Genomic DNA, 11,727 nt, shown 5'->3' with positions numbered 1-11,727 from the left:
ATAATAAATGAATGATAAATAAATAAGAATAATCAAAAATATAATAATAATAAAAATTAAAATTAAAATTAAATTAAAATAATCAAAACAAGAAATGAAAATAAGAATCAAATGAAAATAAATAAAATAAATAAAATAGAAAAATAAGAAATAAAGAAATAATAAGAATAAAGAAGAATAATAAGAAAGAAAAGAAATATAAATAATATTAATAATAAATTAAAATAAAATAAGAAATGAAAAATACAATAATAATGATAAATAATAAAAATATGAAAGAATAAAGATAATAATAATAATATAAAATGATAATATTAAAGAAATTATTAAAATATAAAATAAAGATAAAAGAAAACAATGAAATATAAAATAAATTCATTTTAATATAAATCATTTAAATAATTAAACAATAAAATTATTTTATAATAATGAAATATTTCATAAATAAAATAAAAATGAACAAATAAAAGAATAAAGAATAATAAATAAAATAATAATAAATAATAAATTAAAATAATCAATATATTAAAAAGAAAAAAAAATAAATAATATATATAAATAAAAATCATAAAAATAAAAAAGAATAAAATAAATTATATCAATAAAATAATGTTAAATATTTTGCATCAATAAATTAAACGCTTTTTTTATTGCATATTTCTAATTTCTATAATAAAAAAGTGCATCCTTTATTTCATCATTATTTTCACCTTTTATTATCTCTTTTTGAATTATTCTTTTTTATCTTCTTTCATTTTATAATCTCAACATTCTACTTTTATTCTTTTCATCTTCTTCTACTTCCTAATTTCACTTTTTTCTTTTATATCATTCTTTTTCATCATTTTTCTCTTATTTGCTTTTTTTCGTTGCCTTTAATTAATAACCTTACAATAATATCATTTAATAAAACAATGCATATTAATTAGTCAAAAAAAAAAATAATAGAAATTGAAAGTGCTTTTATTTTGTCATTATAAACCAATTTTTAAATATTTATTTCCTCATATTTTTGATTATATAATTTACTTGTATTAAGATATAGTATTAATACATTTCTTTTTTAATTAATTAATCTATAATTGTATTTCTAATGCTATCTAATCGATCATTAACGAATTATATTAAAAAATATTCAAAAAACGATTACAAATTATTTATTGTAACTATTTAACATAAAGTAATATGCATTAAATTGAAATAAAATAAAAACTAGTATAACATATTTCAAATACTCGAAAGAATAGTGGATATGAATTAATAATAAAAATAACTGCTAAGTGATTTTATTTATTTAAACAAACATTTTAAAAAAATAAAAATTAAAAGAATAAGAAAAAACTCAAATAACCCCGAGACATGAAGCGTACATATGAAGAAGATGATATAATCGATGAAGAAGAACAAAGAGATGAACAAACAATAGTCCCACATGAGAGTGATAGATTTAAAGATGTAGATGAAGAAGAAATTAAAAAAGAAGTAAAAGAAGAAGATGTTAAATATGTAGAACATCTTGAAAAGGAAGAAGAATGGACAGATGATGCCATCGAAGGGGTATACAAACAACGACTAGAAAAAATGGGGTTTAGTGTTAAACAAACAAAAGACTCTGTAGTTCCATTAGGAGAAAAAAAAATATTTAAAAGTGGGTTAGTAATGAGAAATGAATTATATCAGTCATTATTTGAACATCAACGAATAGGTGTAAAATGGATGTACGAATTATTTAAACAACATGCAGGAGGGATTGTTGGAGATGAAATGGGATTAGGTAAAACATTAATGGTACTTGCATTTTTAGAGGGATTGCAATGTACATTCTTTAATAAAGAAAAAACAGAAACATTAACATGTGGTAATTCACTTGTTGTAGCACCATTAACTCTAATACCACATTGGGTTTCAGAAGCACATAGATTTGTTCCTTCGTTGAGGGTAATTATATTACATAATGATTTATCATCTACAAATAAAGACAATATTAATTTATTAAACACAACACACAACTCATTATATTTAACTACATATGAATTTATTAGAATACATAAAGATATTTTAAGTGAATATCCTTGGTTTTGTATTGTATTAGATGAGGGTCATAAAATTAAGAATCCTAATGCAGAGATTTCAAAAGCAGTTAAATTGTTAGAAGCTCATCAAAGGTTATTATTAAGTGGATCACCAATTCAAAATAACTTAAGTGAATTATGGTCATTATTTGATTTTGTATATCCAGGTAAACTTGGTACATTACCTTTGTTTCAACAACAATTTATTAAACCTATTAGATACGGATCATATACATCAGCATCATACTTTCAATTTATGGCTGCACTCAAATGTGCTAAAGGATTGAGAGATATGATTGCACCATTTTTTTTAAGAAGAATAAAAAAAGAAGTACTTCCATCATTACCAACAAGACAAGAAAAATTTATTTATTGTCCATTGACACCAAAACAACGATCTATGTATTTAGAATATGTTAATTCAAGTAGTATAGCAAAAGTTATTGATGGAGATATGGATATGTTAGCAGCAATAGATACATTAAGAAAAATATGTAATCATCCACATTTGATAAATAAAACCGAAGATTTAACACCTGAAACAATATATAAAGAAAGTAGTAAATTAAAATATGTATGTGATTTACTTAAACAATTTCAAAAAGAAGGGCATAAAGCACTTATCTTTTGCCAAACTCGACAAATGTTAAATATTATTGAACAAATGATGTTAAATGAAAAATTCAAATATCTTAGAATGGATGGTCTTGTTAGTAGTAATAAAAGACCAGAATATATTTCACAATTTAATAATGACCCAACAGTATTAGTATTTATTTTAACAACTAGAGTTGGTGGTCTTGGAATTAATTTAACAGGAGCAGATAGAGTAATTATGTATGACCCAGATTGGAATCCAACAGTTGACTCTCAAGCAAAAGAAAGAACATTAAGAATTGGACAGGATAGAGATGTAATCATTTATAGACTTATTTGTTCAGGAACAATAGAAGAACATATTTATCAAAAACAAATGGCAAAAGAAATATTGTCTGATAAAATTTTATGTAATGAAGAAGAAAAAACAAGAAAACAATTTAAAAAACAATTTATTCGTGAATTTTTTCAATTAGTTGATGAAAACCAAAAAGAAATCTATGAAATTGAAGGAGAAAAAGAAGAAGAAACAACAAATGATAAAAAAAGTACTGAAAGTGATCTTATGAATAATATTTATAATAAAAATGAAAATGGAATTAATCAAATCATTGAAGAAAAGTCTAGAGACTTAACTGATATTGAAAAAAGATTAACAGATGAAGAGACCCAAAAAATTGCTGAACGAGCAATTCTTCAACTAAAAATGGAAAAAAAAAGAGAGATGATGACAGAAAAGAAATCAGGAGATATAAACAAATCAAACTCAGAAAAGAAATCAATCGCAGAAAGATTGGCTGATTTTATTGAAAGTAAAAATGGTAAAGGAGTTAGTACTAATGAAGTAATAGACAAATTTGCTGATGATGTAAAAGGAAATAATGAATGTAGAATTTTTAAAGAAATCTTAAAAAAAATATGTAAATTCAATCCAAAACTAAGATTGTGGATTCCAAAATAAAGTATTAATTATAATGTTTAATTATTGTTTTTTTTTGTTAAAAATTATTATATTTTAATTATAACAACAGTTTGATAATTTTATTTTTTATTTTGAAACTTATTACATATGAACTTTAATTTAATTTACATAAATATTTAAAAGACTTTGTGTTGTATAAAATTAAATAACTCTCTAGCATAAATCATATAAATTTAAAGAATATTACAATATGATCTCTTATAAAACCCAGACATACAAATGAATTAAAAAGAATTATAATCCATTAACAATAAAAAGTAGTTATAATTTACTTAATAATTAACAGCATTTACTACGTTTTATTTTATTAATACAGTCAATAAAATCATTTTTTACTATAAATGATTTAATAATAACAATACCTCTTATAGCCATTTCTTTAACTTGTGAATTCATTCTTCCCTTCATTAGCTAAAGAATTTGTTTTGTTATTTAAAGATTACCAAGAAGATTATATTAACAAAATAATTTAACCAAAACAACTCACCTAAACATAGCAACTTAATACTATATTAAAATAATATTCAAATTATTAATTAATAACCAAACTACCATTCTTGAAAATTTTCATTATTCTAATACTTTATTTGATAATATATTTGAAAAAGTAAAATAACTAACTTACTATAATATTATCCCAACTTCTCAATAAACAAGGCTATGACTTAAAAACCTTCTCTGATTTAAATAACCTCATCATTATCCTTTTATTTATTTATAAGTAAACAGAGTTAATTCTTTATTTTTTGTTTTACTATAACTTGGTTTAAAATATTTTTATTCGATGACGTATCACTTTCCTGTTACATACACAAAAATAATACTCTTATTGATGTTTTGTGCCAATATACTCGTCTTTCTCTTCATCATATTCTTCAATACAACCATTTCGAATGAGTGATTTTGTGTATCTCCGATTTCTTTTTTATCTTGTCATTTTTGTTTTCTATTTACCAGTTCATTCATTATAAGAAGAAAGAAAGATGAATAAATCACAGAATGATAAGAATGCACATGTGATGATGATGACATTCTTATTTTAATTATGTAAAGATGGTTTTGGTAGTTCATTTGTTATTTAAACATCTCATCATCACAATCTCATCATTTCAAACAGTTAAATGTCCTGCAATCAACAAAAAGAATGTTGTAAGAAAGAGTGCTGTAAGAAAGAATGTCAAGAGAAAGAATGTTGTAAAGAGTATTGTAAGAAAGAATGTTGTTGTCCAAGAATTAAAGCATTTAAGAAATTTATGAACACATTTGAAAAAGCACAAATTGGAAAAGAAGCACCAGAATTTAAAGCACAAGCATATTGTCCATGTGGTTCAATCAAAGAAATTGATATTAATGAATATAAAGGGAAATATGTTGTGTTATTATTTTATCCATTGGATTGGACATTTGTTTGTCCAACAGAAATGATTGGATATAGTGAAGTTGCAGGACAATTGAAAGAAATCAATTGTGAAGTTATTGGAGTGAGTGTTGATTCAGTTTATTGTCATCAAGCATGGTGTGAAGCAGATAAAAGTAAAGGAGGAGTATGAAAATTAGGATTCCCATTAGTATCAGATATTAAAAGATGTATTTCAATTAAATATGGAATGTTAAATGTAGAAACAGGAGTTTCAAGAAGAGGATATGTCATTATTGATGATAAAGGAAAAGTAAGATACATTCAAATGAACGATGATGGAATTGGAAGATCAACAGAAGAAACTATTAGAATAGTTAAAGCAATTCAATTTAGTGATGAACATGGAGCAGTTTGTCCAATCAATTGGAAAGCAGGGAAAGACACAATTGAACCAACACCAGAAGGAATCAAGAAATATTTAACAACACATTAAAATAAACAAGATATTTTAATAAATTTTATTATTAAGAAGAAAATGATAACAAACATAATAAAAATAATTAATTAAGTATAATAGAACTTTTATCTATATTTCTATCCAAGGGAGGTTAATCCTGTCCTTGTGTCTTCTAAAATGATAATAAACATATAAAATAATGAATGAATAAATATAGTGTTTTGATAAATAATTTAAATAAAAATAAATGTGGTCATCACTCAATTAAACAAGGAATATCATGAAAACACCCACTAACATACCAACAAATGAGAACACCCATCTTCATTTTCTGAGTTGCTGCCTGTTGTTGTGTCTGAACTACTATCTATTGTTGTGTCTGAATTACTACCTGTTGTCTCTCCATCTTTTGATGAAGAAGTTGAATTATTAAAATCATCATCATCAGTATAAGTATTTGGTATGTAATTGACATCAGTGTTATAACATTTGCCAGCATCTGGGGCATCTGGATCTTTAATGAGCTCAATATCATCTAGCCAGAAAGTTTTTTTATCGTTATTCATGTTTTGTCCTCTAAACCCCCAAAACTCATTGTTAGTAACTCCTAAGTCTGTCAAAAGAATTTTAAATTCTGTCCATTCCCCTACTTCTTTTGTTGAAATAGTCAACCCATCGTTATCCAGGCCTTGTGCTTGGACATTAAAACAATTCGAACACTTGTCTTTTGATTTTAAAAAGAAATGAAGGGGGTGTATTGATCTGCTTGTGCCGGATGATAGGCATTTAGTTGGATTAACCCCCCAACCATTCATGTCAGCTCTCAAACAATACTCTCCATTCTTTGGATTTTCCTTATCATTTAAAGTTATATCGGCATTTACAGGTAAATTTCTATAAGTTCCTTGAACATCTCCCTCTTTGTAAAGAGTAGAATAATCATCTTCCATTAATGAACAGCATTCTGTGGTACCGGTTGGAATATCTTTCATTTCAAGTGTATCAATATCAAAATATTTATTGTTTGGAATTTTGAAATTACCATCTGCCTCAAAAGTATGTCCCTCATTTCCATTAGTAACACTTACAGTAACATAAGTTCCAGCTATCGAATAAACTTGGACAGTAACTGGAAAACTAAATGCTCTTCCAATGTTCCCATATCTCCATGTATTATATTCTGACCTTGGAACATTAACAAATTCTTTCATTTCATTATCTTTTAATAATAATTTAGTTATACCAAGGGTGTGTTCATGAACAACAAATTCTAAAAAGTAATTATTTGAACCAGAGTATGTTTTCAGTTTTAAGTTTCCTGTATAATCACATGCAACCATTCTAAAAGTTACATTGGATATTCCTTCTTCATCTGTAACATATGTGAAAGTATTTTCAACTAAATCAAAATGATGCATATCTCCACTACAATATTTTTCATTTCCTTGAACAGCACATTTGTTGTCAGCTCTAAACCTAACTGTTCCTTTAGGACCAACAACTTCATAACAAATACCACACTTATTACTATGGTCAAAAAACGCTTCATTTAATGAACCTCCAAACATATACCCAGGAATAACTTGTGTTGGTTGTTCCCCAAATGAACAAGCAGTACCTGAATTCCATGTTTCAATATCATAATGTGTAACTCTAGCTTTAGTACATTCAGACAAAGGAACTAATTGGTGTTTAGTAACTACTGTTTCTTTTAATGTAGCACAATGACATCCTATATAAAACAATACAAAGAGAAAGAGTTTATTATTCATATTAATATAAAAATGAATTTAGAGTAATCTTTAAGAATAATTGATTATCTCTAACTTCTTTTTTAAGAAATTATTAGAACCTATAAAATAGAATCATTTTATTCACTTTAAACAACGTTGAATCTACGTTTTTAGCATTTAAATTATTTCAATTATATAATTATATTAAATATATTATTAGTTTAATATTTGAATATTCTTCCTCTTAATTTTAAAATAAGATTACTTAATAAGAAATTTCACCTTTTAACTTCCTTTTATTTTAGTTAGTTTCTTATGTCTTTACTTCTTTCTTTTACTATTTAATAAATCAAATATAATTAAAGGGACTTAATATTTTTAAAAATTCCTATAAAGGATTTAATATTTTAATATTTCCATTTCATCTAATATATTTTAATCATTTAACACAAAACACTGTAGAAACCTCTAGTTATCAGTTTTATCATTTAAAAAATTATTTTATTGTTTAAAAAAAGAAATAGAATGATTTATAAAAATTAAAGGATTTTAATAAAAGAGTTATGAAAAATTATGTCAAAAAATAATTGATTACGTTCAACTTTTTATAAATCAATAATAATACAATTAATTTTGCAGTGTATTACAAAATATTAATTAGTGAAAAAGTAATATCATAGAAAAGAACTAATAATTTTGAAATATTAATGAAAACTAATAAAAAAATTATTATATTTATTTAATTAGAACTTAAAATAAAAACAAAGAAAAGAGCGTTGAAGTTTATAAAAAAATAAAGAAAAAAGTAACAATAATTCAAACCTCAAATAAGTTCTATTTAAAAAAGAACTTAAAACTAATTATTCCAAATACAAGACATATAGAAAATGAAAATTATTGTCAAGACTATTCAAGGAGTATTAAATGAATACGAAATTGAACCAGAAACAACTACAGTTGGTGAACTTAAAGGAATGATTAATGCTAAACAAGGAATTGATATTCAAAATATTTCTCTTATTTATAAATCTCGTATGCTTAAAGACAATGCCCAAACCCTTGGTGGTTTAGGTATTAATGAAGGTGATTCAATTGTTATGGTAGTTAAGAAGGTTTGTATTTATTTTATTATAAGAACTATTTTTATTTTATATTTTATTTAATTATTATTATTCTTTTTAACTTTTAAATTAATTTATTCAGAGTGCTGTCCCTGCTCCTAAACCTGCTCCTGTAACTCAACCAGAAAATCATCCAACTGAACCAGTTCCACAAGTCACTACTCAACCTATTACAACAAATCAACCTTCAACACAACCAGTTGATATTTTCCAACCACAACAACGTCAACAAGTTAATGTTGAACCAACTGAAGAAAACATTAATCATTTAGTTGAAATGGGATTTTTAAGAGACGACGCTATTAAAGCTTTGAGAAAATCACAAAATAATACTGCAATTGCTGCTGATTTTCTTATTAGTGGTGTTGATTTAGATAATATTCCCGATCAACCAGCAGGTGGTTATGAAGAAGAAGATCCTCAAGAACCAAATTCTATTCTTAACTTAACAAAAGAACAATTTATTGAATTATGCAGAGAACAACCTCAAATTATTGAACCATTCCTTCAACACATTGAATCAGAAAATCCACAACTTGCTCAACTTATGAGAAATAATCCTGGTATGGTCTATGACATTATTAAAGGTCAAACAAATAATAATAGAGTTCCTTCTGAATCACAACCCATTCCACAACAACCAAATCATGCCCCTTCTCAACCACAATTATCACCAGAAGACAATGCTGCTATTGACAGATTATGTGCTTTAGGATTCGGTCGATCACAATGTCTTCAAGCTTATATTGCATGTGATAAAAATGAACAACTTGCTGCTAATTTCCTTTTAGACGGATTTGATTAATTTAAATTCTCCATTTGAAGTTTTATTTAAAAGATACTAAACAAAATTAAAATATTAAGTCATGACTAATCACAAGAAGTATGTACTTTTTTTCAAAAAAAACTTGTTTAAGCTTTTACTTTAAACTAAATTATACTTTTGTTTATTTTTAATGATTTGAAAATAATAAGGTTTACTCAATAACTGTAAAATTACTATATTTCCAGATTATTTAAAGAAATAAGAATTGTATATCACTTATAATTATTTTTTTAAATACTCATCAATTGTCTTAAGTTAAAAAAATTTTTTGAATAACACATTAAACAAATAGAACAACCAACTCAAGACAAAAAAGAAATCAATTATAAATCACCTGTAACTATGTTTTCGTTATGTTGACAAGTGAGAAAATCAGTTTTTTCAGCATACTTTATTTTGTTTAAAATAAAATTTTGAATAATTAATTCAAGATAAATACAAAATATACTAAAATTTAAAAAAAAGATAAATCACAAAAAAAAAAAACAATTTGTTATTAATATCAATATTTAATAAAATAAAAAAGAAGTGTTATTTGAATATAATAATTCAAGGGTAATAAAAATGAATATTTTATAATGTAATTAAAAATAAAATTCTGTGAAAAGATTTATCATTTTCATAAAAAAATTGAAGCAGATTTGAATGAAGTAAGTTCACTCGAAGGAGTCTCCTAAGAAAGTAAATAATTCATTTAAAGTATTTATAATACATTTGGTCACTATTAAAAAAGAAAAAAGGTTCAATTAACACCATTTATTTTTAAATGAAATAGCTTGGAATTAACTTAATTGAGTTTTTAATCGAAATTTTTAAGTAAAGATTCACTCTAATTCTCCTTTTCTTCAATACAATTGGATTAAATTTGGTAATTGTTTCTGACTCGACTGGTTTTTAAACGCACTCCAAAATTCAATTAAACACAAAATTAATTAAGATGAACGTAACAACAAACACTATTACTGATGCATTTGCTATATTTGATGTTACACCTGACCCAGATGAGTTAGCAAGAAAAAATAAAAAACCAGAAGATTCAGGAAGTGTTACTGTTAGGCAATTATATAGGTATGCTAATTGGCTTGATTTAATTCTTCTTGCTGTTGGTATTTTTGGTTCTATTGGATGTGGTGTATTAACTCCATGTCAAATGTTAGTTATGGGAGATATGGTTGATACTTTTAATACAAATGATCTTATGAAAGCCTTCCCAAGTCCAGATGCAATGTATGATCCGAATTATTATCTTCCATTTAATCACCAAGTCACTGAAACTGTTGCAGACACTATTAATGATCTTGTATTAAAGATGGTCTGTTTTGCTATTGGAAGTGGTGTTGGTTCTTTCTTAATGACTTTTTGTTTCTTTGTTATGTCAGAACGACAAGGAATTAAAATTAGAATGTTATATTTCAGAGCATTATTAAGACAAGATGCTGGTTGGTATGATTTCCATGAATCTGGTGAATTAACTTCTAGAATTGCTTCTGATGTCCAACAAATTCAAGATGGAATGTCTCAAAAATTTGGTATTATTTTCCAAACAACTACTTCATTCATTGCTGGATATGCAATTGGGTTTGCAAAGGATTGGGATCTTACATTAGTTATTATGTCAATGTCTCCATTTATTGTCTTATCTATGACATTATTAGCTGTATTTGCTACAAAATTCACTGTATTAGGAGAAGAACATCTTGCCAGTGCAGGTGCCATTGCTGAAGCTACAATTGGTAATATGAGAACTGTTCAATCGCTTGGTCAAGAACATGAATTTTGTGAAATCTTTAATCAAAAAATTAGAATTGTTGATCATTATAGTGTTCTAAAAGGTCTCACTGTTGGATTAGGACTTGGAGCAGTTATGTTCTTTATTATGGGTGCTTTTTCATTAGGAAGTTGGTATGCTTCAGTTGTATTAAGAGGAAAAGGAGGAAAGAAAAGTGTTACTGCTGGTGATGTCATGATTGTCTTTATTTGTGTATTAATTGCAACTCAAGGACTTTCTATCATTGCTATTCCATTAAATATATTTGCTACAGCTAAAGCTTCTGCATATAGAATTTATCAAACAATTGATAGAATTCCAGATATTGATTGTAGATCTACAGCTGGTGAATGTCCAAGTGAGTGTAATGGAAATATTACATTAGAAGATGTTCAATTTAGATATCCAACAAGACCAACTAAACAAATTCTTGGTGGACTTGATCTTGAAATTAAAAAAGGACAAACAGTTGCATTAGTTGGAGCATCAGGATGTGGTAAATCAACTACTATTCAATTAGTCCAAAGAAACTATGACCCAGTTGGTGGATCAGTTAAATTAGATGGAAAAGATTTAAGAGATTTAAATATTAAATGGTTAAGAAATCAAATAGGATTAGTTGGACAAGAACCTATTTTGTTTGCATGTACTATCAGAGAAAATATTATGCTTGGAGCAAGAGATGGAGAAACACCAACTGAAGAAGAAATGATTGAATGTGCTAAAATGGCAAATGCACATGATTTCATTTCTCATCTTCCAGAAGGATATGATACAATGGTAGGAGAAAAAGGTGCTGCATTATCAGGAG

The 11,727-nt window shown here is 25.7% G+C and overlaps 5 protein-coding genes across 5 annotated transcripts in view, besides 21 other annotated features; 4 read left to right on the top strand and 1 right to left on the bottom strand.

The window, feature by feature from the left end:
- Positions 1-44: 44 nt before the first annotated feature.
- Positions 45-230: a microsatellite.
- Positions 202-318: a microsatellite.
- A 2-nt stretch (positions 319-320) lies between these two features.
- Positions 321-439: a sequence feature (AT_rich).
- A 3-nt stretch (positions 440-442) lies between these two features.
- Positions 443-593: a microsatellite.
- Positions 594-688: 95 nt separating this feature from the next.
- Positions 689-867: a microsatellite.
- Positions 868-983: 116 nt separating this feature from the next.
- Positions 984-1,084: a sequence feature (AT_rich).
- Positions 1,085-1,283: 199 nt separating this feature from the next.
- Positions 1,284-1,328: a sequence feature (AT_rich).
- A 31-nt stretch (positions 1,329-1,359) lies between these two features.
- Positions 1,360-3,630, top strand: EDI_310540 (transcription regulatory protein SNF2, putative; the record flags this gene model as incomplete). Its single annotated transcript, XM_001739775.1, has 1 exon — positions 1,360-3,630. One exon carries the CDS (start codon positions 1,360-1,362, stop codon positions 3,628-3,630), a length of 2,271 nt encoding a protein of 756 aa, XP_001739827.1.
- Positions 1,451-1,533: a microsatellite.
- Positions 3,238-3,258: a sequence feature (AT_rich).
- Positions 3,624-3,773: a sequence feature (AT_rich).
- A 386-nt stretch (positions 3,774-4,159) lies between these two features.
- Positions 4,160-4,194: a sequence feature (AT_rich).
- Positions 4,195-4,772: 578 nt separating this feature from the next.
- EDI_310530 (uncharacterized protein) lies at positions 4,773-5,201 on the top strand (the record flags this gene model as incomplete). Its single annotated transcript, XM_001739774.1, has 1 exon — positions 4,773-5,201. The coding sequence occupies one exon, from the start codon at positions 4,773-4,775 to the stop codon at positions 5,199-5,201; it is 429 nt and encodes a 142-aa protein (XP_001739826.1).
- Positions 5,202-5,499: 298 nt separating this feature from the next.
- Positions 5,500-5,539: a sequence feature (AT_rich).
- A 24-nt stretch (positions 5,540-5,563) lies between these two features.
- Positions 5,564-5,641: a repeat region.
- Positions 5,642-5,648: 7 nt separating this feature from the next.
- Positions 5,649-5,717: a sequence feature (AT_rich).
- Positions 5,718-5,761: 44 nt separating this feature from the next.
- EDI_310520 (uncharacterized protein) lies at positions 5,762-7,240 on the bottom strand (the record flags this gene model as incomplete). The annotated part of the gene is made up of 1 exon (XM_001739773.1): positions 5,762-7,240. One exon carries the CDS (start codon positions 7,238-7,240, stop codon positions 5,762-5,764), a length of 1,479 nt encoding a protein of 492 aa, XP_001739825.1.
- Positions 7,241-7,376: 136 nt separating this feature from the next.
- Positions 7,377-7,431: a sequence feature (AT_rich).
- A 256-nt stretch (positions 7,432-7,687) lies between these two features.
- Positions 7,688-7,745: a sequence feature (AT_rich).
- A 155-nt stretch (positions 7,746-7,900) lies between these two features.
- Positions 7,901-8,016: a microsatellite.
- A 72-nt stretch (positions 8,017-8,088) lies between these two features.
- EDI_310510 (UV excision repair protein rad23, putative) lies at positions 8,089-9,127 on the top strand (the record flags this gene model as incomplete). The annotated part of the gene is made up of 2 exons (XM_001739772.1): positions 8,089-8,313; positions 8,405-9,127. The coding sequence occupies 2 exons, from the start codon at positions 8,089-8,091 to the stop codon at positions 9,125-9,127; spliced, it is 948 nt and encodes a 315-aa protein (XP_001739824.1).
- Positions 8,319-8,401: a sequence feature (AT_rich).
- Positions 9,128-9,364: 237 nt separating the features above from the next.
- Positions 9,365-9,385: a sequence feature (AT_rich).
- A 75-nt stretch (positions 9,386-9,460) lies between these two features.
- Positions 9,461-9,563: a repeat region.
- Position 9,564: 1 nt separating this feature from the next.
- Positions 9,565-9,746: a sequence feature (AT_rich).
- Positions 9,747-10,085: 339 nt separating this feature from the next.
- EDI_310500 (ATP-dependent permease MDL1, putative) overlaps positions 10,086-11,727 on the top strand; it is a gene marked incomplete at both ends in the record, with an annotated part of 3,959 nt that continues 2,317 nt past the window's right edge. The window contains one exon of the mRNA XM_001739771.1: positions 10,086-11,709. Coding sequence (XP_001739823.1) covers positions 10,086-11,709 — 1,624 coding nt within the window. The remainder of the gene's footprint in view (positions 11,710-11,727) is intronic.

The sequence above is a fragment of the Entamoeba dispar genome, genomic scaffold (assembly GCF_000209125.1).
Source record: "Entamoeba dispar SAW760 scf_1105229462393 genomic scaffold, whole genome shotgun sequence".
Lineage (NCBI taxonomy): Eukaryota > Evosea > Mastigamoebida > Endamoebidae > Entamoeba > Entamoeba dispar.
The sequence above is the reverse complement of the archived record's forward strand: the minus strand, read 5'-3'. Positions and strand labels throughout refer to the sequence as shown.